General features: G+C 38.8%; 2 protein-coding genes across 10 annotated transcripts in view; one reads left to right on the forward strand and one right to left on the reverse strand.

Moving 5' to 3' along the window:
* Positions 1–2,001, forward strand: part of kmt2bb (lysine (K)-specific methyltransferase 2Bb) — a 78,435-nt gene extending 76,434 nt beyond the window's left edge. For both annotated transcript variants that reach the window (XM_023792236.2, XM_023792237.2), the window contains exon 37: positions 1–2,001. This exon is cut by the window's left edge and continues 176 nt beyond it. In XM_023792236.2, coding sequence (XP_023648004.2) covers positions 1–100 — 100 coding nt within the window. In that variant the 3' untranslated portion in view covers positions 101–2,001.
* A 960-nt stretch (positions 2,002–2,961) lies between these two features.
* Positions 2,962–26,106, reverse strand: igflr1 (IGF-like family receptor 1). 8 transcript variants are annotated; one of them, XR_011992996.1, is made up of 8 exons: positions 24,040–24,453; positions 21,015–21,207; positions 16,040–16,082; positions 9,434–9,521; positions 8,987–9,088; positions 7,607–7,717; positions 4,857–4,997; positions 3,210–3,347 (listed from the first exon to the last, which is right to left on the reverse strand). XR_011992996.1 is itself a non-coding variant. In XM_072716446.1 (7 exons), the coding sequence occupies exons 1-7, from the start codon at positions 26,007–26,009 to the stop codon at positions 3,025–3,027; spliced, it is 906 nt and encodes a 301-aa protein (XP_072572547.1). In that variant the 5' UTR covers positions 26,010–26,106; the 3' UTR covers positions 2,962–3,024. The 8 variants fall into 8 exon arrangements, 6 of the variants coding, with proteins under 6 accessions (XP_072572547.1, XP_072572548.1, XP_072572546.1 ...); XM_072716446.1 differs by lacking the exons at positions 4,857–4,997; positions 24,040–24,453 and adding an exon at positions 25,964–26,106 and having other exon boundaries at positions 2,962–3,347; XM_072716447.1 differs by lacking the exons at positions 4,857–4,997; positions 24,040–24,453 and adding an exon at positions 24,893–25,101 and having other exon boundaries at positions 2,962–3,347.
* Positions 26,107–26,787: the final 681 nt, after the last annotated feature.

The following is a 26,787-nucleotide window of genomic DNA, read 5'->3' on the forward strand; positions in this document are numbered from 1 at the left end:
GGAGGAGCTCACCTACGACTACAAGTTCCCCATCGAGGACGCCAGCAACAAGCTGAACTGCAACTGTGGAGCCAGACGCTGCCGTCGCTTCCTTAACTAGGAACACGGAACTATGGGAGTGAAGGTCCTCCAAATGCTGCCATTGGCTGGAAGAAAGCTTGCTGAGCTATGCAGGGAGAGAGGGGCTGGGTCCGGCATGATGAGGAGGAGCTAACGATAGCTGGAGGGCAAAGGAGAAGATAGGGGCACTTCTTTCCTATCACCAGTTAAACTGAGCCATCATTTTGCTTCCTCTCTGCCTTTTTGTTTGACAATCCCAAATGCCAAAACGAATGAGTATAACGCACCCCAGGAAAGTGCTGTGTACAGCTGGTAAGGGAAGCTATTTTCAGAACAGGAAATCAAAAAATAAATGGTTTAGTCTCTTAAACTGGTATCAGCTTCTACTACATGTGCAGTTTTCCATGCTGCAGAAACATCCCTCACACCCACATCATTGTATTGGGTAACAGAAGCCAATTGTGCATGTTCCCCTTCTGACATCTTATCAGGGGAATTCTGTAATCTTTTATCCCACCACTCATTTTAGATTTTTAAGTCATTCCTTATTCTTGTGCATTCTGTGAGACTGTACGAATGCACAGAGAGTGTACAATCCATGAAGCATTTTACTTTCCTAGAAAACAATGTTGAGAAGCTTTAAATCTGGACCTATACTACTTTCAGGGCAGATGTTTGTTGCATCTTAGGAAATATTTTTCCCCCTGACTATGCGTATTGGCTTTTTACTGACATGTCTCTAAATGATGGCTTAAGTCAAACTGCCAGTGAACATCTCTAAACATTTCTAAACTGATACTGTTTTTCTTTTCTTTTTGTAAAAGCTCAACTTTCCAATCTCTCCAACATCTCCAAAATTCATCTAGATTTGATTGTCTGGCTGTCTAGGAACATGTAATTTTTAACTGAATAATTATGAACACCTTTTAAAATTCTATTTATGTGCGAAACACTACCTACCCTTATTATGGACCATTTTGTATTTGGTTTTTCCACTTCCTTTAAGTGCAATAATCTAATTCTGGTTTTGCCACCCACACTCCAATTCTAGACATTTCGAAACTGCTGCCTTTGTACATTACTTAAAGGAAAAAAAGGTCTTGTGTGTTTAAATTTAACTGTGTTAAGTTCCTTGTTTTCCGTTAACAAACCCATAGTAACTGGGAGGTAGAGTGAATTCTTTGCTGTCCATAATGTAAAAACAATGTTACTTACAGTATCCATATGACAGATTCTTTATCTTTTAAGATAATTGTGGTTGAACGTATCTGGAATGTTTATTGTAACTTGGCTTCCTGTATTTCAGTTCATATTAGCTTTATACTTTAACATAAAGCAAAAGTTATTAGTTCCCCAGTATTTTAATTTACTCAGCAATCAGCCATAAACAGCCTGCTAAGGAGCGAGTCTGCCTCCCCCCATCGTCTTTCAGTGAAATTCATTGCCCCTCCGTAGCCCTTTCACAACACAGTGAGGAGGACCATTATTTCTCCACCCAGTACTACTTGTTCTTTATCGCCATTAAACCGTTAATGGTGTGTGTTACGTGGTACCTTGCCCTACAAAGCTCTTGCAAGGATTCTACCTCAGTAGCTCATAAGGTGTAAAGGAATGCAAGTGCATAAATATGGCTTGGTCTCAGCTGTCCTGCAGAACTGGCTTGTGTGCAATGAAGAATGCAAAGCACTAGTTTTACTGATTTTTTAACATGGAAATTACTCCCAGTACTGTTCTTCAAACATTGTGTACCAACTTTATTTTAAAGCATAAAAAGATTTGGGGGAAAAATTAGAATTACTGGTGAACTTGGCTTTGTTACCTTGTATAAAGAACTTGAGTTTGTACATAATTGTATACATATTTCTAAACCTGTTTAATTTTTCTATGCACTTTTTTATTTATGATGTTATTTGCTTAATAAAGATGTTAAGATGTTTGAAATGCAGTTATTCTGGAGTAATCACTCATGAATCAGTTCTTTGCAAAAACATTATGCAATAGTACAGTTTTTAATACTCAGATCTTTAGCATGAATCTTTAAATAAAAAAACTACAAAATTAAGCAATTTTTATGATTTTTCCTTATCCATATTAGTTTATTTTGACACAACTTGGTGTAGTTTTCTTTAACTCCAATTTTAAAAAATGGTGTGGTATACAATGCAAATAAATCCTCTTTGACGAACCACTATGTAATTGAATAATCCAAAATCTTAGCATTTCTCAAAGCACAATTGAAAGGAATTTTAAAAATTCAGTCTCTGCAGTACATGGTATTATTAAAAGATTATGAGAATAAGGAGAAATCTCTGAGTGATGGGTAAGATTGAAAACTATTGCGGAATGTCTGTAATCTTCCATCCCTGCATCCTTTCATGGAAGCTTTTATAATGAGCATTATCACCAGATCAAGGAATATTTTGGAATGTACAAAAGTTGTCGCCTCAGCTTTTTTGGAACAAGTTGCAAGCAGCAAGATTGAAATGAGTATATACTTCTAAAAACACAAAAATAAACAAAGTTAGGGCTTTGATAGGCTCTTTAGAGCAGCAGTCATCAAACTTTGTTATGCACCCTGCCCAAACAGTTGGTCACCAGATGAGCTGAACTCCACACCCCAGCTTTAATGTATTGGCATAACATCACAAACATTGTAAAAATGTACATTGGGAAAAAAAATCCCAACTGGCTATTAGTTTAACTTTTTGCCTTAAAAGTTCTGCATTATTTCAGTTTTGTGCCCCCCTCCCCCCCAGCCATATGATCTGTATGACCCTCAGGGAGGGGGATGTGCCCCAAAGTTTGAGAACCACTACTGTACAGTTACCACTAAGGCAGAAGATAAGTTCTGTGAAACATTTGTGTAATGAACCTTTCCTCGGAAAAAATTCACCCAAAATGTGACATTCTGCAAGAAATGCAAAAATATATTGTATTTACTGCATGCATTCTAGCAATACAAACTCAAATGGCTTTCCATTCAGGAAGCTTGGCGAGCACTGCCACTGCATCGCCACGGCCAATGCCCACAAACACCTTCGCAAGGTCTCCAACGGTCCACTCGGGGAATTCCGTTGTAATTCTCTCAAGCACAGCTTTAAAAGGACTCTTGGTGTCTCGCATAGAGTAAATGTAGTTGATCCAGGTAGCTGAGAATGAACACTGGGCAGCCACATGGCGAGTGGTCTTAGCAGCAGTGCACTCAGGGTCCAGCAGCATGATAAGCTCCTCTAGCACATCCAGGTTGTCCAGCACTGTCCACAGCGGGGCACTCTTAATGCCAGGAGCTGAAAGTGAACACAGCTTGATATCAGAACACCTTTGAGGACAGTGTTGTACACACACACACACACATTTTATACATATATATATATATATATATATATATGTGTGTGTGTGTGTTTACACTCCATTTCCTGGTGGCTCACTAAACTAATGTGCATTATGGAACAAATCATTGTATTTTAAAAGAAATATTAAAACCTGTTCTTAAAACATTACAGAATCACTAATAAAGTAGTCATTACGTTCATGCATACATTTCACATACAGTGAGAAGCATAAATACTGGTTCAGTAAGCTATTATTTTTATTTCATATTCATGAAATCTGCATTTCAACTCAAAAGATGAGAATGAGGCTCATGGCAGATATTTTCTGGGTAATGTATTCATACTGTACATCAGAAACAGAATAAGTTTATTCACCAAATGCACATAGTACATAGAAATTTGAGTTCAGACACTGGGAGAGATATTAAGTTTCTGCAGCAGCCTAAGGACAAACATTCTCTGGTGAACTCCTTATGATGGTGGTGGAGTGAGCTCTCTGCTGATTTTTGTCCTCAAGAACTTGACACAGTCCACAGCTTTAACTGCAATTTGCGAAAGTCAGTGATCATTTCCACAGTTTTGTCGATGTTAAGCTCCAGATTACTGTCTGTACACCATAAGAACATAAGAAGTTTACAAACAAGAGGAGGCCATTTGGCCCATCAAACTTACTTGGGGAGAATTGAGCTAATGGCTTTAAAGTTGTTAAAATCTTATCTAGCTTCGATTTAAAGGAACCCAAGGTTTTAGCTTGCATTATATGTACTAACAGGAAGACTATTTCATAATCTAACTACACGCTATGTAAAGAAGTGCTTTCCCAAATCCAGTTTAAAATGTTCTCCCGCTAAATTCCACCTATGGCCATGAGGTCTTGTAGTTACTTGAACTAATATTGAAGTAACTATTAGTTTAAACAGCATCCAAACCTCAATTAAGGGCGTAACTTTGGATTGAACATTGGAGAGGTTAAAGTCCCCACCCATTCGTCATTGCATTATAATAAGGGGGGTTGTATTGGCCAGTTCTGATTATTGGGGGTGTTACAAACCCCTCCCCCCCCCATAATTTACACCCATGTATACCTCCCCTTAGTGTCCTCTGCTCAAGGCTGAACAAATTCAGCTCATAAGACATTCCTCTTAGACCAGGAATCATTCTTGCAGCCCTACAGTGAATGCTTTCTAAGGCAGCAATGTCCTTTTTTGGGTAAGGTGACCACACCTGCACAAAGTATTCCAGGTGGGGTCTTACCAAGGAATATCATTATCGTAGCATCACCTCCCATGACTTAAACTCCACACACCTACAGATGTAACCCAATATCATAGTGGCCTTTTTAATTGCTTCCTCACATGAGAGCATCAACATAAACATCTTTCTCATAATCACCTTCCTTTTTTTCTGTGGAACCCATAAAATATCTGTACTTTATATTTCTGCTTCCTGCATGGATTACCTTACATTGATCTACGTTAAATTTCATCTGCCACGTATCAGCCCAGTGCCACCCTATAAGCCGTCATTGTTCTCGATGAGGCCAAGGACCGTGGTGTCATCAGCAAACTTAATAAGCATGATGGATCGATGATCTGACGTCTGGTCCTTGGTATAAAGGGAGAACAGGTATGGAGAAAGAAAGCAGAGCGGTAACTACAAGTCATGAACGTTAGTTAACGTGAACGTTAGTATTAGCACTAACGCTACTACAAAAGGTTGCATTAGCAGTACCGTTACTATGACTATTCACATTAACATTACAGACCCTTAAACCACCAAAGCTGATTTTTGACCACGAGCACTGACCACCATCAAAATCCATTACAACACTATTACTGATCATTAGACCACCATTTAAAGTACAAGAGTTGTGAAGCATTTACAAATGAATTAAAGTCAATCAGGGGACAGTAGAGGGATGAAAAATGGATGAAAGAAGGTTAAATTGACGAATGCTGGTTGAATGCCTTTGAGTTAAACACTGGATGTCTTCAGCAAATTTGCAGGTTTTATGCTCATAATTGCCAATTACAGTGGTACCTCAGTTCTCGAACTCATTAGAACTCGAATTTCTTAAAAGCCGAAACAACCAGTTTGAAAAAAAATTACCTAGAGCTCGATCTGAATCTCAGAAGTCAAACCGTGAATGCCGACCTAAGATAACTTGTATGCGCGGGGAAATGAGTCACGCAGCACATCACTCAGCGGAAACAAAGTGCAAAGCTTCAGTCTCAGCCTCGCATTCGCTGTGACAGCATCGTGCATGTTTACACTAGCTGAATACATATATTTAGACAGTAAAAATACATTTAGACAATGATTGACAGTAACAGTAATTATTATATAATAAAATACAATTAAAAATAAAGATTTCTTATTCATTATTTTAATATTAATAATAAACTATTAATACATTTAATTATAATAATATTGTCGTGCCGAGCTGGGACGGAATGGAGACAAAGGCGCAGACGTCAGGGTATCGGGGAATACTGGGTTTAATTACAGGTAAGGCAGGCAAAATGCAGACGAACAATACAATGATTGGGGAAACAAACTGAAACGCGGACGAAATACAGAGGGCTAATGAAAACAACCAGAAACAGCTGATCACACGGGGATTCCATACGAGCTTAACGAGGGGGCGTGGCACAAGGAAGAAGTGGACGATCGGGGCAGGACACATAGTTTTTTTAACTTTACACATTGTTTTGATACATTTATTTTCTTACTTTACAAAGTACTGTTTTGATAAATGTGCTTAGATGTGTTTAGTACAGTATATGCTCTTCTTGTTTTATCCGGTTCATTTTGTGTTTAAATGCTAAAAAAACATGTAATGTTTTGTAATTTTTTGGGGCCAGGAACCAATTAATTGGTTTTCCATTATTTCTTATGGGGAAAATTCGATCGACTTTTTAGGATTCGATCCGGAGTTCTGAACGGATTAAGTTCGAGTTCCGAGGTACCACTGTATGAGCATTTCCCATTACTCATTTTGCGATCAAGTTGGAGACACGCCTCAGTGTAAATGATGAATGGCAAATTCTGGCCACCCCTTACATCCCTCCAGGCTATAGGTGATGTTGATAGCATAATTGATTTGAATTTGAAAGTGTGCACACACATCTTATCTTTTCATATAAAAAATGACTCCAAAGTCAAGAACTTCAAAATGCTGCAAGACTGCAAGTCAACCCCAAGCATCAAAGGAGCTCATAAGCTCATGAAAGAGTGAAAAGTTTTAAACTGGCCAAGTCAGTTGCCTGATTTAAATCCAAAAAAAAAGCAACAGAAAAAAATGCAAGAGAGCATCTCAAAGGAAGATTTTGATGGGTTGCAGACTTGAGGTTATAACAGGCATGGCATACATAACAAAATTCTAACTTTACTACACATTTTAATTAGCCTTACATTTCTTTGCCCCAACATTTATGTGTGAAATTGGAGGGAAATTTCATAAATACACAAATACAATACAGTAGTATACAGTTATATCGGACTTCAAGGGACCTGGCAAAACAGTCTGTTGTATTCAAAGTCCGTTATATCCAGAGTTGCTGTATGCCCAGAACACAACTACAGGACACCATTTACTCATGCCACACCCCAGTAGACACACTTGTGGTATAGATTATTGACCTTGTGGTATAGACTAAGTGGGATGGATATAAAAGGCAAGACTACAGAGCCAGGGGGTGCTGATTGTTTGAAAGCTCTTTTCCTGGACCGGAACTTTCAGTAAAACGCCTCAAGCATTTATTGGGTTAATAGAATTTTTAGAATTAGTTCAACTCCAATCACTGTAAAAAGTTATTTCATGAGCCTTTTAATCAAGGGTGTAACTTTGGCTGGAACATTGGGGGGATTGAGGTCTCCACCCATTACGGCGGAAACATGATTATTGGGGATGTTGTATTAGCTGGTTTTGATTTATTGGGGGGGCTACAACCCCCCCCATAATTTAAGCCCATGTTTTTACTACATAGATGGTATTTGTCATTATTACCTTTTTTCCTTCATTGCCATTCTGTACCATTTTTCTTTCGTATATGATAGTACTTAAACTCTAATAAAATGTACAACATCCCAACATTTTTTGGTACATTTTGGTTAAATAAAATTAGTCTATTAAAATGGAAGACAATACAGAACTTAGACACAATCATTCTTAGAAAAGACCTCAGTAATATACGTAAGAAGCGTGGGCTCACCCAGAATATCAGGCAGCTGCTTGTTGTTGTGCGGTGGAAGATATCTGATGTCACTTGCACTTATCATCTTTTCCATACTGTGCACTTCAGTGTACTGTTTTTTTCCAAGCACTGTTAGGAAACAACACAGCACCTCTTCCTCAGAAACTTCTGTACGAATATCTTGCTTAAGCTTTACTCTGTCAAAGGTCCTTAGTTGCTTAATTATTGTTAGCTGCTTCGTATAAAGAAAAAGAATCCATACTGTATATTTCATTGCTATGACTGATTATTTCTCAGTTGATAAGAAACAGAACAAATCTGATAATACTTCAGTACATATGATTATTATAACAAGCGTTAAAAAAAACTATTCCGACCTATTGTATGTTAACAATACGCTGTTATATCCAAGGATGTATTGTTTGTTTGGGTCATAACACAAATAATCAATGTACATAATAAAATATTTGCAAGCCTGATAGAAGGCCTCTAAAGTATTTAAATTATTGTTTGCTAAAATATTTAATTTCCATTACGTCATTTAACCAGAAACCAAAGATTAGGATTCATCATACACTGTATGGTCAGAAGTATGTGGCAATCAGCTTGTGCAACATCTCATTCAGAAATGAGTATTAACATGAAGTTAATCTGCCTTTGAGCCTCCACCCTTCCAGGAAGACTTCCCATTACATGCCGTAAAATTAATGGTGGGGTATTCTGGAAATCTGTGGTGTCTACCACTTTGAACCATAATATGCTCTCAGATGTTTCCATTTAACAATCAGAATTAAGCAACTGTGTGGGCAATATGTATGTGTGTCTGTGTGTGTGTCCATGTACTTCTGGCCATATAGTGCAGTGGTTCTCTACTAGCTTAGCTGTAGGACCCAACTTGGTCTTTGGTCATTAAGTCATGACCAAAACATACACGTATAATCCTGCCAGTACTACCAGTAAAGTTTGCCGACTGGGGAGGGGAGTAGGTGGGTGGTTAAAAAACAAAGAAAGTCCACTCCACAACCTAGAGGAAATGATCCTGTGACCCATCAGTTCCGAAAACTGATGCAGTCAGTATCGGACCAAGCTGATGTGGCACCTTAGGTAAGCATCACTGCTGGCGCTGCCTGAGAAGCCTATGTCACCTGTAGTACATAGTACTTCTATGGGTAGTATTGTTCATATCTATTGTGTCAGTATCCTCCTACAGTCTTTAAATTGCCCATAGTGTATAATCATGAATGTGTATCTGTGAGAGTGTGCTCTCTGATGACTAACTACATGGCAGTCCCCTGTCATATGCCCCCCCCCCCAGACCATGCTCTGGAGATGCAGTGGATACAGGGATGGATGAATATCTGAAATGATACTTTGAGGTATTAGCAGCAGGCTACTTACCACCAGTGTTACTGACATATAATACTCCTCTTCTCCTCTTCATAGAACAGAATAAGTATATGATGATTAGAGATAATAGTAAGGTGACAGGAAGGACAATCCCTGGAAACATACAGAGGTAATGGGTATGGGGCAGGATACTCTTCTGTGTAGTACAAGCAGAAGGTATTTTACAATGATATAATCAGTACACAGAAGTGGATAGTTCAGGTCCAGAAAGTAAAAATGTAGACCAGGATTTTGTTTCAACCAACCAGTTGAGTATAAAGAGTCACTGTCACAGAGTATTCAACTGGTTGGTTGAAACAAAATCTTTATCTGGATTTTTACTTTCTGGAACTGAACTATCTACCTCTGTCAGTACAGTAACTACTATAGCTGCTGCAACTCATTAAATATTATGTTAGAATTTGCTTTTCTTAGCTCATAATTTATAACAGTACTTACACACCATCTGGCTTGGGTTTGGCATGTCAGTAATATTATTTGTTGACTGAGGCCACTGTGTTGTACAGTGCAATTCTTCTCCTTTCCGCTGGGGACAATAGAAAAAACAGTTGGTAAGAGAGCTGAGGAGAATTACGTTGGTGAGGAGCAGAGAAGGGAATGAAGTGAAGTAAAAGGGTCAGAGAGACGTATCTATATGTCGAGTGCTTTATTTTACTGCATGCATACAACACACTGCAAAGCAAAAAATATTAATAATGACACTTTTATTGATCCCTGTGAGGTAATTCTCTTTTTTCCTTCACCATCTTGCTCTCCATGACACACACATATGTAGCTGAAAGCAAGATTTGCAGCGAAGGGCAGCCACCTGCAGCAGCACCCATGGAGCTGGGGGTTAAGGGCCTTACTCAAGGGCCCACAGATAGGTGACTATTCTGCCAAAGCTGTGGTTGAACTGGGGCCCTTCCAATCATAGGCGCAGAGGCTTAAGGCTGATTTATACTTTGTGTCGAGCCTACACTTATGAAAGTGGTCAATGCAGTTGCGAGCATTTATACTTGTGCACTAGTGTGTCTGTGTCGCTTAGCAATTACACCACCAAAACTGTAAGTGATACATAGGTGATACAATGTGTAGGTCCATGTCAGGCTATGGTGAAGGCTATGGTGTAGGGTCCATGGCTATGCCATACTTAGGCCATCCATTCCATGCAGAAGTATAAATCAGCCTTTAGCCTGCTAAGCCACACACTACCCACAAAAGAATAACTAATTAACTTTGCTTAATAATAAATGTTTAAGTGTACAGTTACTGTAGTACAACAGATACAATGTTTTATATAAAATATACTGGGAATGTTAAAATCCATCACAGAATGGATGCCATTGCATTATCTAGGTGGGTGCTACACAGTGGTGGTGGTTGAATTGGCTCCACTTTCAGTAAAGCACTTTGGGTGTATTGAAACATGCTATATAAATGTAACATTCATCAATTTATTCATTCATTCATCCATTTCTGTACCCGCTTCAGGGTCATGGGGGTCCAGAACCTATCCTGGAAGCTACAAGCACAAGGCTTGGAGTACCCCAGGGTAGGGTGCCAAACCATTGTAGGGTGCACTTCTACCATTTACACACACAGTCACACCTATGGGCTATTTGGCAACTCCAATACACCTTAGACTTGCCCACACAGAGCTATGACCTCAACCCCATCGAACACCTACAGGATGAACTAAAATGGAGATTGCTAGCCAGGCCTTCACATCCAACATCAGTGCTTGACCTCACAAATGCTATTTTGAATGAATGGGCAAAAACTCCCACACTCCAAAACCAACTCCATATTAATGCCACTAGATTTAGAATAGGATGTCATAAAAGTTTCTGTAGGTGTAACGGCCAGATGTCCCAATACTTTTGTGTATATAGTATGTTTATATATACAGTGGTACGTCAGTTCTTGAACTCATTAGAACTCAAATTTCTTAAAAGTTGAAACAACCAGTTCGAAAAAAAATTACCTAGAACTCGATCTGAATCTCAGAAGTCAAACCGTGAACACCGACCTAAGATTACTTGTACGCGCGGGGAAATGAGTCACGCAGCATGTCTCTCAGCGGAAACAAAGGGTAAAGCTTCAGTCTCAGCCTCGCATTCGCAGTGATAGCATTGTGCATGTTTACACTAGCTGAATACATATATTTAGACAGTAAAAATACATTTAGACAAAGATTAACAGTAACAGTAATTATTATATAATAAAATACATTTTAAAATAAAGATTTCTTGTTATTTTAATATTAATAATAAACCATTAATACATTTAATTATAATAATATTGCCGTGCCGAGCGGGGACGGAACGGAGACAAAGGCGCAGATGTCAGGGTATCGGGGATAATTACAGGTAAGGCAGGCAAAACGCAGACGAACAATACAATGACCTGGCTGGGGAAACAAACTGAAACACGGACTAAATACAGAGGGCTAATGACAACAACCAGAAACAGCTGATCACATGGGGATTCCACATGGGGTTAACGAGGGGGCGTGGAACACGGAAGGAGCGGATGATCTGGGCAGGACACATTGTTTGGATACATTTATTTTCTTACTTTACACATTACTGTTTTTATAAATGTGCTTTGATGTGTTTGGTACAGTATATGCTCTTCTTGTTTTATCCGGTTCATTTTGTGTTTAAATGCTAAAAAAAAAAAAAAAACATATTCAGGTGTAATTTTTTGGGGCTGGGAACCAATTAATTGGTTTTCCATTATTTTTTATGGGGAAAATTCGATCAGACCTCAAACTCAATCCGGAGTTCTGAACGGATTACGTTTGAGAACTGAGGTACCACTGTATGTGTTTTCAAGATATTAAATATATATTTCCAAGATATTATATATAATTATATACAATATAATTAGTGGAATTTTTTCCCTGCTACAATGATGAGTCTGGTTTTGGCGGATACCAGAAGTAAGTTCCCTGCCTATATATTATATTTAATATCTTTTACAAAAAAAGGCTAAAGCAAGGGTGCCATTCCTACAAAGCCCACGAAGTCCGGAAAAATGCATAAGAACTGCGCCCTCATTTTCATCATTTTAGTGAGCCCATAACAGACTTACCATGGTTACAATACCACGGTTTTGATATATATTGCCTTGTCCAGGGGTCACCAACATGGTGCCCGTGGGCACCAGGATGCCCCCAAGGACCACATGAGAAAATGCAGAGAGGCAACAGAATTATTTACGTAATGGTTGGATGGGGAAATGATTCAGAATGGTAGGTAGACCCTTTCCGGAGAAAAAAAAGTTTATATCATTGTAATCACTGAAATTCAGAAAATAACAATAAGGTTTGGTCAACAACATGAAGCTAAGTAGGCTTGGGGTTGTATGTGTTTGGCTCTGTGGGTTGTGAAGGGAAGGTCGCCGCTCACATCCTGTGGTCTGTAGAGTGATTCCACTATTGGGCCCTGTGCAAGGCTGTTAACCCCAATTGCTCTAGGGCAGGGGTCACCAACATGATGCCCGCGGGCACCAGGATGCCCCCAAGGACCACATGAGTCGCCCGTGGACCTGTTCTAAAAATAGCACAACTCACCAGTGAGCAGCGTCTAAAATTTAATTTTATCCTGTTGCTATTGTTCTTTAATCACATTTACATTTATATAGATTTGAAAATGACAATATCTAAACATGTTTATTATACATGAAGTTTAGATAAGTTTAGGAGGGCATTTCAAACTGGTAGTCCTTCGTATGGCTCGGTACCCATGAAGTAGCTCTCAGTTTCAAAAAGGTTGATGATCCCTGGCCTAGTCAAAGTCAATGGGACCGCACAATTATCTCTGATCATTTGATCCAGTTTTGCTAATTCAATTCTCCCGTGGCTTTGAAGAACCAAAACAGCTGGATAACTATCCATGATTTGATGCCCTGAGAAGAGTCCTTTGATTTTGAATGTTTCAATCCACGTACAAAGAATACCCCCCAAGGGGTTATTGCATGAAGCAGGTTTTTTCAATTAACTGGGTTAAGTTAAGCAAAAAGTAATGATTGTCCAGTTAGAATGCTCCTTACCTAAACTCTTATTGGACAATCATGACTTCTAACTTAACCCTGCTAATTGCTTTGTAGAAACCCCCCCCCCTTACCCACCCCCAAAAAGTTCACACTGTTATCTCGGGACTCCATGCTAAACCTGGGGGGTGTTACACAAAATTAGTTTTACAAAGTCAGGGTTAGAAGGGTTAGAAGTTTCAGCTCAATAGAATCAGTAAACAAATACAATTTGAGATAAACAATATCATGATACTGACTATCAGCAATCTTTGTCAAGCCAGGTTTTCTTACTCAAGTCAGGTCAGGTTGGGGAGCATCCCCTAGTGCAGCATGTTGCTGCACCCACCACATGACGAAACACCTCGGGATCCCAGCTGGCAGCCCCCCAGGCAAACATGCAGTCCAGTCCCACCCTCCAGAAATGGCCGTCCATCTACCACACAGAGCTGGCATTACATGGGCATCCCCTTGGCCTGGTCCAGCCGCTCAGTTCCACAGCATTGAAGATCCTGCAAGTCAGATCACCCTTGGAATTGCGCCACATGACCTTAGTGCCATAACTGACGCTCTCTCACAATGCAGGTAATGTGCCTCATTCAGGACTTTGATACAAAGTTATTACTGAACTTACTGAAACCAAGGTTACTCTGTTTAAATCTGTGATAGGATGTCATAACCCTAACCCCACTCCGCTTGCTGCCTCTCTGCAGCATGAAGCTACTCCGCTCACTGCCTCTCCTCAGTGTGAAGCCGTTCTGCTCACCACCTCTCCACAGCATGAAGTCAGGGTCCGTCAGGGTAGGCTAAAGCGCCATGGCTGCTGCAGGACCTGGCATAGGTGATGTGGCCCCTCTTGGGCCGGCAGCCAGGGATTCTGGATGAGTGGCCCTCTCCAGCATTGTCTATAACTAATATATATATAACTGAAGCTGATGTTTTGCAAAGCCTAGCTAAGCTCAAAATAAATAAATCACAGGGCTCTGATGGCATCTTACCTATAGTGTTAAAAGAGATGAGGGATATTATTTGCCGACCCTTAACTTTACTGTTTCAAAAAATCCTTTGTGGTACCTTCTGATTGGAAGCATGCCAACATAACGCCCATTTTCAAAAAAGGGGATAGAAGTAAGGGATATATAAGGGATAGAGCCCTGCATTGTGAGAGAGCGTCAGTTATGGCACCCTGACACCATTGTGCCTACATCTGTCTCAGGTAAGACCACGCCTCCAACTAAGATACCATTCTGGGCAGTGAAGGCTGCTATCTCTTGCCTGCCGTCCATCAGGGAACCCAGTGGTTGAATCAGGTGTCCCGGCTTCACCTCGCTTGACCCTGCTTACGTCCAGGTGTCCTAGCTTCGCCCAACGTGCCTCCAGATGCCCCAGCTGTGCCCTGCTCACCTACAGGTGCCCTGGCTGCACCCTGCTTGTCTCCTGCCATCCTCTTCGCTCCTGTTTTGTTTTCTATCATCTCACCAGTGCCTACTCTGTCTCCTGCTGTCCTGCCAGCGCTTGTCCTGGCTGCTGGTGACCTGCCAGTGCCCACCTCCTGGTGTCCCACTGGTACCTACCTCATCTCCTGTTGTCACCTTGGTGGCATCATTGTAGCTTCCAATGCCTGACTACCCATTTGATGTTGTTCTCTCCTGCTGTCCTCTTAATCCCTGGCCCAGCCTGTTCCATGTCCATTGCTGTGCCACATGTTCTGTCTTGTCCTGTCCAGTTGCTTTGCCTCTCTAGTCTTGTGTGGTGTCTGTCCCAAGTACCATATCAGTCCTGCTATGCCATGTCCTGTCCGGTGTCCCATCTGTCCCTGGCCCTTTGTGTCTGTCCTTGTTTCTGGTCCCCTGGGTCCCCTCCACTCTTCATTCTCCATGCCCGGGGTTTGCTTGTTGCCCCTTGTTAGTTTTTGTATTAAAGTATTTTTCTGTTTGTCTCGTCAGCCCCAGTCCCATCAATGAAGTCAGTCCCCCTGTTGGCTATGTGCTTCTCGATGCTCTTCCTGTTTTTACCCTTTGCAGTCCTGTTTATTTCCCTGTTCCTGTTTCACCCCAAATAAAACCCCTTTTGTTTGCCAAACCGTAGAGTCCTTCATCCTGTGACATAATTTTTGTGACAGGGACATGCCACAGAGACCACATAGAAGGGCAACATACGAGAGCTCATATCATTCAAATATCGTTGGCTAAGGGAGAAGTACTAGAAATTCAGAAAGGACAGCAGACCAAAGACTGTATATAAGAACCCTTCAAATATACTAATTACTTATTATACTAATAGCCAAGTATACCTAACCAACAGATATGGTATAAATGTTAGTATTATTAGTAATATGGACTGAAAGTTGAGAATGCATTGCAGATAAAATAATAATGCAATCAACTGTATAGTCCAAACCAGTTTATACACTACTGTGTAGTCTGTGATGTATTATTCCAAACCAATTTCTAGTCATTGTCAATAAAACCCACACATCTACCCCATTAAGCGTAGAATAGTTACCAGTTAGGTGAGTGTCCTGTCAGGTAGTTCTGTTGGGGATCCCTTTGGGCTGATATTTGAGCTACTAGAAACTCATTATGAATTTTGTATATTTGAATCTGCAGTTTGAATCTGAATTCCAATAACTTGAAACAGCATTTATCCTACCTCGAAGGTTTTCAGTTCGCAAATTCAATTTCAATCTATTGTGACACACATCCGGGTCCTTGAGGAAAAGTAATCGACTGCAGATTCACAACGCAACTCATTTCCACGTAAAAACACTTGTTTGACAACATCAACCAAAATGGATCATTTAACCATCCACTTTTCTTATTATTTATTTATTTAGTTGTTGTTGATAATAATGATAATAATAATAATAATAATAATAATAATAACATTGAATTGTTTAGTACTGCAGTGCATTTAGGACAAATTAGATTAATTCTGGTGAGTACTAAATAAAATTCTGCTCCACCTACCTTAAAAGGCCTGCTCTTATTTGCAAGGCAAAAATAACATTAAAATGTTAAGACTTACCTGGGTTGTCACTTGATGGCTCTTTTCATTGGTAACAGTCCCTCTTTAAGGCACAAAGAAACAAAATATATCTCAAAAATATCAACACAGCTTTGTGCTCTAAACTGATGGTCTTTGAGCAATAGCGTTACTTATTATTATTAAACGTCATTGTTTAAACTGTCGATTCTGCCTTTAGGGTACTTTTTTATATTACAGTTATTATTCACTTTTGTACAGTGGCCCTGAAGGTCAAAACACAACAACATTTCAGAAAACACAACAATATTTCAAAAAACACAAAGAAATTACAGAAAACACAACATTTCAAAAAACACAACGACATTATAGAAAACACAACAACATTACAGAAAACACAACATTTAAAAAAACACAACAACATTTCAAAAAACACAAAGACATTACAGAAAACACAACAACATTACAGAAAACACAACATTTAAAAAAACACAATGACATTTCAAAAAACACAAAGACATTTCAAAAAACACAACATTACAGAAAACACAACATTTAAAAAAACACAACGACATTTCAAAAAACACAAAGACATTACAGAAAACAAAACGACATTTAAGAAAACGGGAAGGGTAGGACCACACTTCTTGTTCGTGATTGGACAGTACCCTTGGAGTGACATGTGTTGTGTATGTGTATGTTCACTACAACTCCCAGGATTCAAAGCATCATGAGAGCCCTCCCTACAGGTGAAGTGTGCGATTGTTGTATGAATAAAAAAGTTCTGTTCTAACAGCACAACTTACAGCACAACTAACAGCACATATTACAATTTTTAGTGACTACCAAACATCCGCGAATCCTCCTCGATCATTCGCAACGGGTTCTTGAACGTAACCTCGCGAATGTCCCAGGTCTGACTGTATTTTGATCGAGCGGCTACTCCTCAGACACTGACATCAGAACGGCTATCTTACCGGCGCTATGTGGATCCTGGTCGACCTGGGCAGATGTTTGGACACAAAGCTATATGGCTTACCTTTCAGCTATTACAGTTTTTTTTTCGATTGCTTAGGCACAATTTTGAAAACTGGGCCCCTTTTTTCAAAACACTTCACACAGTTAACCCAACCACACACTAATTATCCACTAATTTATAAAAAGGACATTTTGTCCCCATAAAAAAAACACATTGCTCGTATAATCCAGATCTTTTTTTTAACCCGTTACACACTGATGTAAAACACTTTTAGTCCTTTTACTTTCCTCATGATTGATGCTGTGAGGAATACAGAGAAAGTACAAAATAAATTCAGCATGTTGTTGTGTCCATAAAGTAACACACAGATTACATACTATTAAGAGAACAAGATAGACGGAGACCAAGTTGTGCTGTTAGAACCGAACCTTTTTAATCATACAACAATCGCACACTTCCCAGAGACTTCACCTGTAGGGAGGGCGCTCATGACGCTTTGAATCCTGGGAGTTGTAGTGAACATACACATACACAACACATGTCACTCCAAGGGTACTGTCCAATCACGAACAAGAAGTGTGGTCCTACCCTTTCCGTTTTCTGAAATTTCGTTGTGTTTTTTTAAAATGTTGTTTTGTTTTCTGTAATGTCGTGTTTTTTGAAATGTCGTGTTTTCTGTAATGTTGTGTTTTTTGAAATGTGTTTTTCTGATATGTGTTTTTTGAAATGTTGTGTTTTATGAAATGTGTTTTCTGTAATGTCGTTGAGTTTTTTTGAAATGTGTTTTCTGTAATTTCGTTGTGTTTTTTGAAATGTTGTGTTTTCTGAAATGTTGTTGTGTTTTGACCTTCAGGGCCACCGTACTTTTGTTATATTACCATTAATTTCTATAATAAACAGTATTTAATCAAATCCAGCTAGCTATTTGGGGGAGATGGTTTAAAAATCATCATATGAGAGCAACAAATTACATAATTTCAAATGTACCTAAAAGCCTGTAATGTCAATTGCTCCAAAAAAGAACTGTATTTCATTACATTTTATAACATTTTCGTAAAGAAAAATCAAAAACTTCAAATGACCCATATTTTAATACTTGTTTAATGGTTTAACTTAAATTTGTGATGTACAGATTAATCGTTTTTAGCAAAAATACTATTTGTAAGCAATACTATTTGTAAGCAAGTACAAGTACAAATACAACACTTTCAAAAAGTCTACCTGGACAGATGACAATTAGACAAGAAGATGGCATTATGTTATACGTTTTTAAGATTTTATTTTTTTTAAATCGCACACATTGGCGATTAATGGCATATACCACATGTACAACTCATCCCAGGTACTCAACAGGTGGATCGTCACTCTACTTAATCCCAACTCCATAACTGATCTAAAAGCTAAATCCCATATTTGGCAAATGGCTTGGTAACACTTCTAAGAATGCCATGTCTATTAGAATCTATGAGGAATCTAACACATTCATAATACATTATATAATAATGCCTTCAAAAAGCATTATAAACATGGTTACAAATACAGCCATGGAAAAAATGAAGAGACCACTATATTTTTAAACAAATCTGCATTTTTAAATCCTGGTTTAATCGTGGATCTGCTGGCAGAAGGCTACACTGCGCAGCAGGTTGCTTCCAGGTTCAAAATTTCTAACACAGCAGTACACGAGAATAAGGTGAAGCAGAAGACACTGGGAATGACCAGAAACCAGCCAGGTAAAGGGAGGAAACGATATTCTAATGCCAGAGATGATTGTTAACTTATTCAACAGTTTGTCATGAATTGACATCAAGTGACCTTCAAAAGGAATGGGAAACATTAAGTGCAGGCGTGAAGTGCACTGCTAGGAGAGTTCATATCAGGCTGCTAGAAGCAGGACTGAAGTCCCATAATACAAAGATGAAAGGATGAAGCCCTTTATTAATTTTGTGTGTGTATATATATATATTAGGACTGTCAAAATTAACGGGTTAACGCGGATTAATCCATCATAATTAATCTGATTAAAATTTTTAACGCAATTAACCCATCTGCAGCGCAGAATGACTCAAAATCCCTGAAATGTCTCTGACAACCCATTTCGGGCAGTTTTGGTGCGTTCTATTTGCCCTGGGAACTTGTATTCCGAGTCGGATTCCGAGTTTTGAAGCCGGAAGTCTCGACATACGCGCTCCCGTTTCTCGGAGATCCGAGAAATATCTCGAAGCACAGAGGATCCTGAGTTCAGAATCCAAGATGGCTGCGTCTTTTATCAACAGAAGGGAAAGTTGTAGTTTTATACTCTTTAAGCACTACTTCTCATTTGTGGCTCATTAAATCGGTCGCACACACTATACCGTCCAACTTATCTGTGGACGTGTTGCTACCGAGTTTTATATGTAAAGCACCGCACGTAATGTGTTATCAACTGATATTGCTAACAACGGCAATTAAATGGCCTAGAATTGGATTTCATGATTAGTCGGATTATTTGTCGGATTTACAGTAGTTCGGGCTAATTGTAAGTGAACGAAGATAAAGACCATTTAAACTGAGGTACCTTAAATATGACAAGTTGTCCGGCTAAGCAAAAACATCTTGCTTTTTTGATATGGGTCCATGGTATTGCACTTCTGTGGCAGATATAATGCATCCGACTCATGTTCAAGATGTTCAATAAACATGTTAAGTGCATATATATTCCCTTTTTTCTTGAAAAATGAAATGCGATTAATATAGATTAAAAATGAATGATATTTATTCGTGATTAATCAAAATTAATCCACAGCAACCCTGTGATTAATCTGATTAAAAATTTTAATCGTTTGACAGCACTAATATATATATATATTATTCATGGACACACACCCAGAAATTGAGAAATTGAAACAAAATATTGTCCTGTGGTCTCAATTTTTTCTGCGGCTGTATTTATATAAAGATATAACACATAATAGTCATGTTGATTATGCATTATGAATGCTTTCTCAAGCTCTCATCTATAATGCACTATAGATACCTTCATAATGCAGTATAAAGCCTCCTTAATTCTCATACCTACAATTATAATGCATTAAGAAGGAATGTATAGTGTATTATACATGACAGCTTCACTGGAGCTTATGAAGTATTATAATCAACAATATATTGCTTTATGACTGTCAGTAGAAGATGCTTTAATGCTTCATTAATTTTATACCTAACATTATTATGCATTATGAAGATATCTAATAATAATGCATTATGAAGGTATCTAAAATGTATTACACATTTTGACAACTTCAAGTAAATTGCTACCAATCGCTCTTGAAACAAAAACCTGACCACCACTGAAAGTGTACTTAATACTTTTGTGTGCCCACCTGAAACTTCTGAATGCCAATATGCTCTAGGCGACACTTCCTGTACCCAATGGGACATACACCTGATGTTTTTTTTTTAATAATTGCACTGCGTTCCCAATGACTGTAAGTGACAGCTACTTAGTATTAATTATTAATCCATTCATTCTACCATTAATACTTTGAACGAACACAGTACAATTCGCACCATTTATCAGATTATGTATTTTTATTTTTATACATATTTATTAATAATTACACTGTGTCAATTTACCAAAAGCAATTATTTTTCACAGACCACCAGTGACCAAATGTCCCCTACAATGTGATAAAAACCTGTTATTTTGACGTTATGGGGACCAATGAGGACTATAGGATAAAATACACACACACACACACAGGTTTGTAATTATATCTTTGTGTCGACTGTCCATTCATTTCTATGTGGAAAACTCTAATCTTAACATGACAACCTCAACCCCTACCCAGCCCTAAACTTATCCATAAGTAACCAATCAAAATACGAGACTTTTAGTTTTTTGATTGTATTCACAAGTCTTTGTGGGGAACTGAAAAATTAACGTTAAAATAACGTTTTTATCACATTGCGGGGGACATTTGGTTGAAGTGGTCCCCTATTGCCTCTGTAAAAATGATATATAAATTCAACTTTCATTCACTCATTAACCAAGCCTCTTACCCCATTTCATAACACTGTGTATCCATGGTGGCATTGCATGGCATCCAAGTCCCCCGATTAGATGGGCAAATCGTGCAGGGCTGGCATTTACTGGTACTGCCATCATTATATGTGCCATCAGGACAGGAAACATACATCGCAGCAGGATGACCTCCCATATCATCGAGTCCGCAGTTTGGAGCAAATTCATACCCTGCAGAAGATCATATACACATTTAATGACATTCCAGCTGAAAAACAGGTCCTTCAGAATTTGTTGATATAAAATCTTCACGACATGTACAACTTGAAATATAACATAAAATAACGATTAATATTCCTTCAGCATATTAGAGTAACTGCAGCATCCATCAAAGCTTTATGAAAGATTGTGCAAACATGTCTGCATGTCCTCACTGAGCATCATTACATTTTCACTGAAAATCAAATAAAAATTGCAGTTAATACCAGAATTTTGTAGTTAATATAATCATATGCCTGTCTACAATAATCAAAAATATATTTTTTGAAGAAGGGGATATGGCTATATTAGCTAAAAAATTTAAAATTTAGCCCCATCACATTTTTATTGCAACAGGATTGAATCTTTGTGACAAAGTTGAATTTCTGGCACTTGACACTACAGTAAAATCCTGTTATAGTGGCCTCGCTTATAACGGAATATCGTCTATAACGGACGAGGTCCGCTGGTCCCGGCCGTGCGCCTTTAAGAACATGCAGAAAAAGCATCGGATTAGCTTACTCGCATATAACAGAATTTTGCTTATAACGGACACACAGCCGGAGCTTTAGATTTACAAACGCCAAACAGGGCATTCTGAAATGCTTAACGTGAAAAAGCTCAATGTGGTTTAATGTACCAAAACAGTGACGAAAAATCACCAAATTTCTCACGGACATATCTGGTCATAAAGACTTTAACCGGACAAAAAAATCAAAACCAAATGCAAGGAATATGTACTTAATCTTACGTTAAGCGTTTTCCTCTCCATTGACGCCCATTGCATAAAAAAGAAAGCATTTAAAAAAACAATAATAAATAAATGCAAATTTTTACTTTTTTAAATTATAATTTGCAGACACACTATTTGAATACAGGAACCCCTATGTAGGAAACCCCCTGGACTTGTGCCAAGCTCCAGTTGGTACCCAAATCGACGTCCATCCAATCGTCGTCCTCCTTTAAAATGGGGCCAATATGGGTCACCCATTTTGTACTTGTGTGCCACCCATATGTGCTTGCAAGTTGGGATACATTGTCTTAACACTCTATGTTGTAAATTGAACACAATAAGAGTTAATAAATATTAACACTGTATAAACAACACTCACTGCACACTGTAAAGTGTTAAAGGTAACACTGAATGGTGTGGATCCAAATAAACACCATGCAGTGCTAATTTAACACTGGCACATTTGCTGTGTAGGTTTAACCAGCTTCAATAACTTTACTCATTATTATTGCTGTTGCTACCGATTAGTAGTATTGGACATGTATACACTTGCTGCGTAAACTCGCATAGCGTCACTGTACCTTCCTCCTCCAGTTTCCTCCTCGGTTTCGCTGAATGTGCATTGTCTACATCAAGATTCACTGCATAGACGCACAGAACGTGCGCCTTATATTTAGAAAGTGCCCCAGTAAAATGAGTCTGGCCACGCCGATGTGTCTGATTTTTTGCACAATTTTTCACATTTCAGTTTGTTTTCCCCCATTGCAGACGTCACACAACTTCCACGCTGACTATATGTTGATTAATTACATGTGGGTTGACTAATCAGTTAAATGATTACAGACAAGACTATTAAATTAATATAATTTTAAAGGAACATAATTATTTGGACTGATTCATTGTTTTTGTAGTGATCATGAAGTCATCTCAGAGGAAATGAATTACTGCAACAAACTGGAATTATATCACCCCAATTTAAAAATCTAAGTACACTCAAAAGAACTGAGCTACTACTCCAAAATTTAATTTTTGAGTAAAGTCAACTTAGTCGAAATGAGTGAATCCAACTTACTTCTATTATTAAGAAGTACTGTTAGGTTTTACGACCCACCAACATCTCTTACTGCCCCCCCATTGAATGCAGTCTAGAACCGGGCCTGTTTTCGCTGTAGTTTTGTTCTGCTATATACTGGACATGCAGGCTCCACCTACAAGGTGCGTGGTGTGCTGGTGATATGCAGTGTAGATACGTAGTCTGGATTATTAATAGTCACGCATCTGGTCAGGTAAAGTTGTATTACTACATGTACAATATAATAATCTATACCACAAGTGTGTCTGCTGGGGTGTGGCATGAGTAAATGGTGTCCTGTAGTTGTGTTCTGAGCATACAGCAACTTTGGATATAACAGACTTCTTTGCCAGGTCCCTTGAAGTCCGTTATAATGGGATTTTACTGTAGTATATGATTCCAGTGTAGGCTTTGATGTGAACTGCCTGAAGTAATTTTTCATGATATTTTATGTTCAATATTGTCAGACATCACAATGACAATGTTTCTGTGTATCTGTAAGTGAATGATATGTACTGTATATGTAAGTTTGCATATGGTGTCTCAAAATGACTTTTAGTGAGAAAGAAATTCCTAATAATAATGGGGATTTCATGCTTGAGGTGGGAAAATTTACTTTCTCCAAGGGTTAGTTAGTTCTCTATTAGATGAAGCTATCAGAAATACAACTAGGCCTACTTGAGGTATTTGTTTCAAAAACTGTATAACCCAATTAAGTGCACCCGCGTCGGAGAGTCGTCCAGAAAAACGAGACTTCAGCAAGTACAGTAAATAACAGAAAGACTTTGCTAACTAGACATAGATTTTCGTTAAGATTATTTCTTAAAAGATCGCCTTCCAGGAAACATTGACCACCACATAATTGTATGGCTTTATAAATAAAAAAAAAAGTGTTGATGAGTAAATGATTCCGAATGAATACGGAATAGTAGCTTCGCGTCTTAGTTCACCCTAATTTAATCTTAAAATTTATTTTAATATTACAATTAACTCGTCCTACCTTTCAATATCATATAATCTTCGTCGCATCGTCGACAAGTATTCTGGTACCAGTAAGTTTCTAAATCAGTTGTACATCTGTTTGAGAAACTGGTACGTCTTGAGGTTGGTCTCACAACACTAACGACTAAGAAGATTAATAAAAACTCTTTTAAAGACATGTCTTGACTGATTACTGACTTAGTAGTATCTGCAAAACCCGACTAAACTTTAGTAGGTGGAGCCCGGAATAAAACATAAATTCCTGTCAGTTGCGGTTTCTGCACCACTGACGTAAAGGACAGCCCCTGTCACGGGAACGCGCAATTTAAGACATTCGCTTTAAATAGACAATCAGGCCTACGTACAGATATTGACTCAGAGGTTCTCAAAGTATTTCTGTCTCGCCCCCCTTTGGAAGTATCACACACACAGATATACAGATACAAATACCGGCTGCTTTGCACACCCCTAATATATATATATATTATTATATATATATTAGGGGTGTGCAAAGCAGCCGGTATTTGTATCTGTATTTGTATTTGTTGAGGGGGGAAAAGTATTTGTATTTGTATTTGTATTCGAGTAAAATTCAAAATAGGCGTAAAAATCCAGTTTTTTTGCGTTGCACTTCTAATTTACGTTATAGTGTAAGTATTCTTTAATTATATCCATTATAATAATTATGGATATGCAGTAGACAGAGTAACTAAAACGTACCATATAACTCCTACAAGTGCATACAATTCGACACAACTACACAAGCATTGTTTTAACCTTTTCAACCAAACGTTAACGTTACTCTGTCAACAGCCTATTGTCTAAATTACCGAGCTAACAGTGCTACGTAAACAGAGCGAACATGAGAGCACCTGACTGCAGACGTCAATAATGCAGCGTAATGGAATAATCTCCCGATCAAACTCCGCTTCCCGAAAGTTATAAACTGCCTCCGGAACCCAGTTAAGGTACAAAAATCTATTCAACAAAAATAGTGATACAGTTAAGTCTTTTTTCGCTCAGCCGAGCCTTCTCTGTTGCTGTGTGGAGCAGCCTGTGTCAATCACCTCTTTTACTCCCCCCCCCGCCCGACTCCTGAACTCACTCACTCACTCATCCGGGCATGCACTGCGGTCTCAAGAGGAAACGCAGCTTTTTCATATAAAGTTTTTCTTGTTCCCGAATACAAATATTTTTTAAAGTATTTGTTCGAAATAAGTATTCGTAAAAAACACATTATTTGTGCCTTTCCGAGTACCGTATTCGGGTTCGGCTCCACCCCTAATATATATATATGTATATGTGTGTGTGTGTGTGATACGTCCACGTTTTACTTCACGTTTGTTTCGATGTCCGAGAGAAAAAAAAAACAAAGACACTGTTTGCTCCCTCTCGAAAAACGTACATTCCGACTTTGCTTCCGCTCAGAGCATGTGAGCGGAACGGACAGATCGCGGAAGGTTTTTGGCTGGTGCGGGAGCGGGCATTGAGCGGCATATTTGAAAATAACAGGAGCATCCCTTTATCACTCGCTTTACAAGGTAATAAAACTCTTACATACATATATATAAATGAGTGTGCATGTGTGCAGACTTATCTCGAACTGTAAATTTCACGCCAGCTATAGCTGACCTAAGTTGTCTGACCAAAGGACAGTTATAAAACAAAGGCAATGCGTCTGTCGACGTGTCTGAATCAGAGCATGTGAGCGAGGAGCGGAGCTGGTGAAATTTGGTCAGAGCGCGGAGCGGTTTTGTAATTAAGGCTGGAGCGTATGGCAAGCCGTTTTAACATTTAATCAAGTCACACTCCTGGGTGCGTTTCTCGAAACCATCGTTGCTACCTACGTTAGCAACTTGCGTGGTTCAAACTATGTAAGTACGACGCAGGTGTGTCTCGAAACCATAGTTCAAACTACATAGGTAACGATACTGCGGACTTACGTGGTGCGATGTATCGTTGAACGACGCAGGTGTGTCTCGAAACCATAGTTCGAACGAACGTTCGCAAACACTGTCGTTAAGTTGTGTAGTTCGAACTACAGCTCAGGAGCTGTAGTTAGAAGCGTAGTTATATGTAAATTCGTCAGCGATGGTGGAAAATACAGTGCAATAAGGGTATAGTCACCGTGTAAGTAAGAAATTTAATAATCTTCAATACCTAATAAGAAATAATTTAGCTCTACGATCACATATAATCTGAAGTTGTCTGAAAATGTAGTTTGAAACGTAATTGTTGTGTGGGTCTCTGGTCATAAGTACGGTAACTGTCTGTAGTGAGCAACAGGGACAAATCTCAGACTGCAAAGCATTAATTAGCACAGGGGTGGCTAATTTCATCCAGAAAGAGCATGCAGCTTTTCACTGCAACTCCGTGCTTAGAGCAAGACGTAGAGGACCGATCGACTGAAGAGGTCGCACAACTGGGTTTGAGCAACTGATCGAACTGTTATTCCAAAAAAAACCTGCAAACACACCGGCCCTTTCTGAATAAGAATGCACACCCCTATAGCGGCATATGCAGTCAGTGTGTATTGCTTGGTGAAGGATGTTGTGTACCCTGTGGTCATTGTGCCATATGGTACACCTCGCAATATATGTATAAAATTTGGGGGGAAAAATTAAAATAAAAGAAAATACTAAAACCCAAATAATAATAATAATAGATCATGATAGAATGAAACATGGGGGAAGTAAATTATACAACAGGGTTTTTAATGGAAAAAAAAAATAAAATTGGGGAAACTAATGGGGAGGGAAAAATAGAA

The sequence above is a fragment of the Paramormyrops kingsleyae genome, chromosome 9 (assembly GCF_048594095.1).
Source record: "Paramormyrops kingsleyae isolate MSU_618 chromosome 9, PKINGS_0.4, whole genome shotgun sequence".
Classification (NCBI taxonomy): domain Eukaryota; kingdom Metazoa; phylum Chordata; class Actinopteri; order Osteoglossiformes; family Mormyridae; genus Paramormyrops; species Paramormyrops kingsleyae.

Coding starts and splice junctions, on each gene's coding strand:
- igflr1 (XM_072716445.1), bottom strand. CDS start 24,199: ATGTCTTTAAAAGAGTTTTTATTAATCTTCTTAGTCGTTAGTGTTGTG. Junction 16,083..21,014: donor ACACAGTGTTATGAAATGGG/GTAAGAGGCTTG, acceptor TGTGCCTTAAAG/AGGGACTGTTACCAATGAAA. Junction 9,089..9,433: donor AAACCCAAGCCAGATGGTGT/GTAAGTACTGTT, acceptor GTATGTTTCCAG/GGATTGTCCTTCCTGTCACC.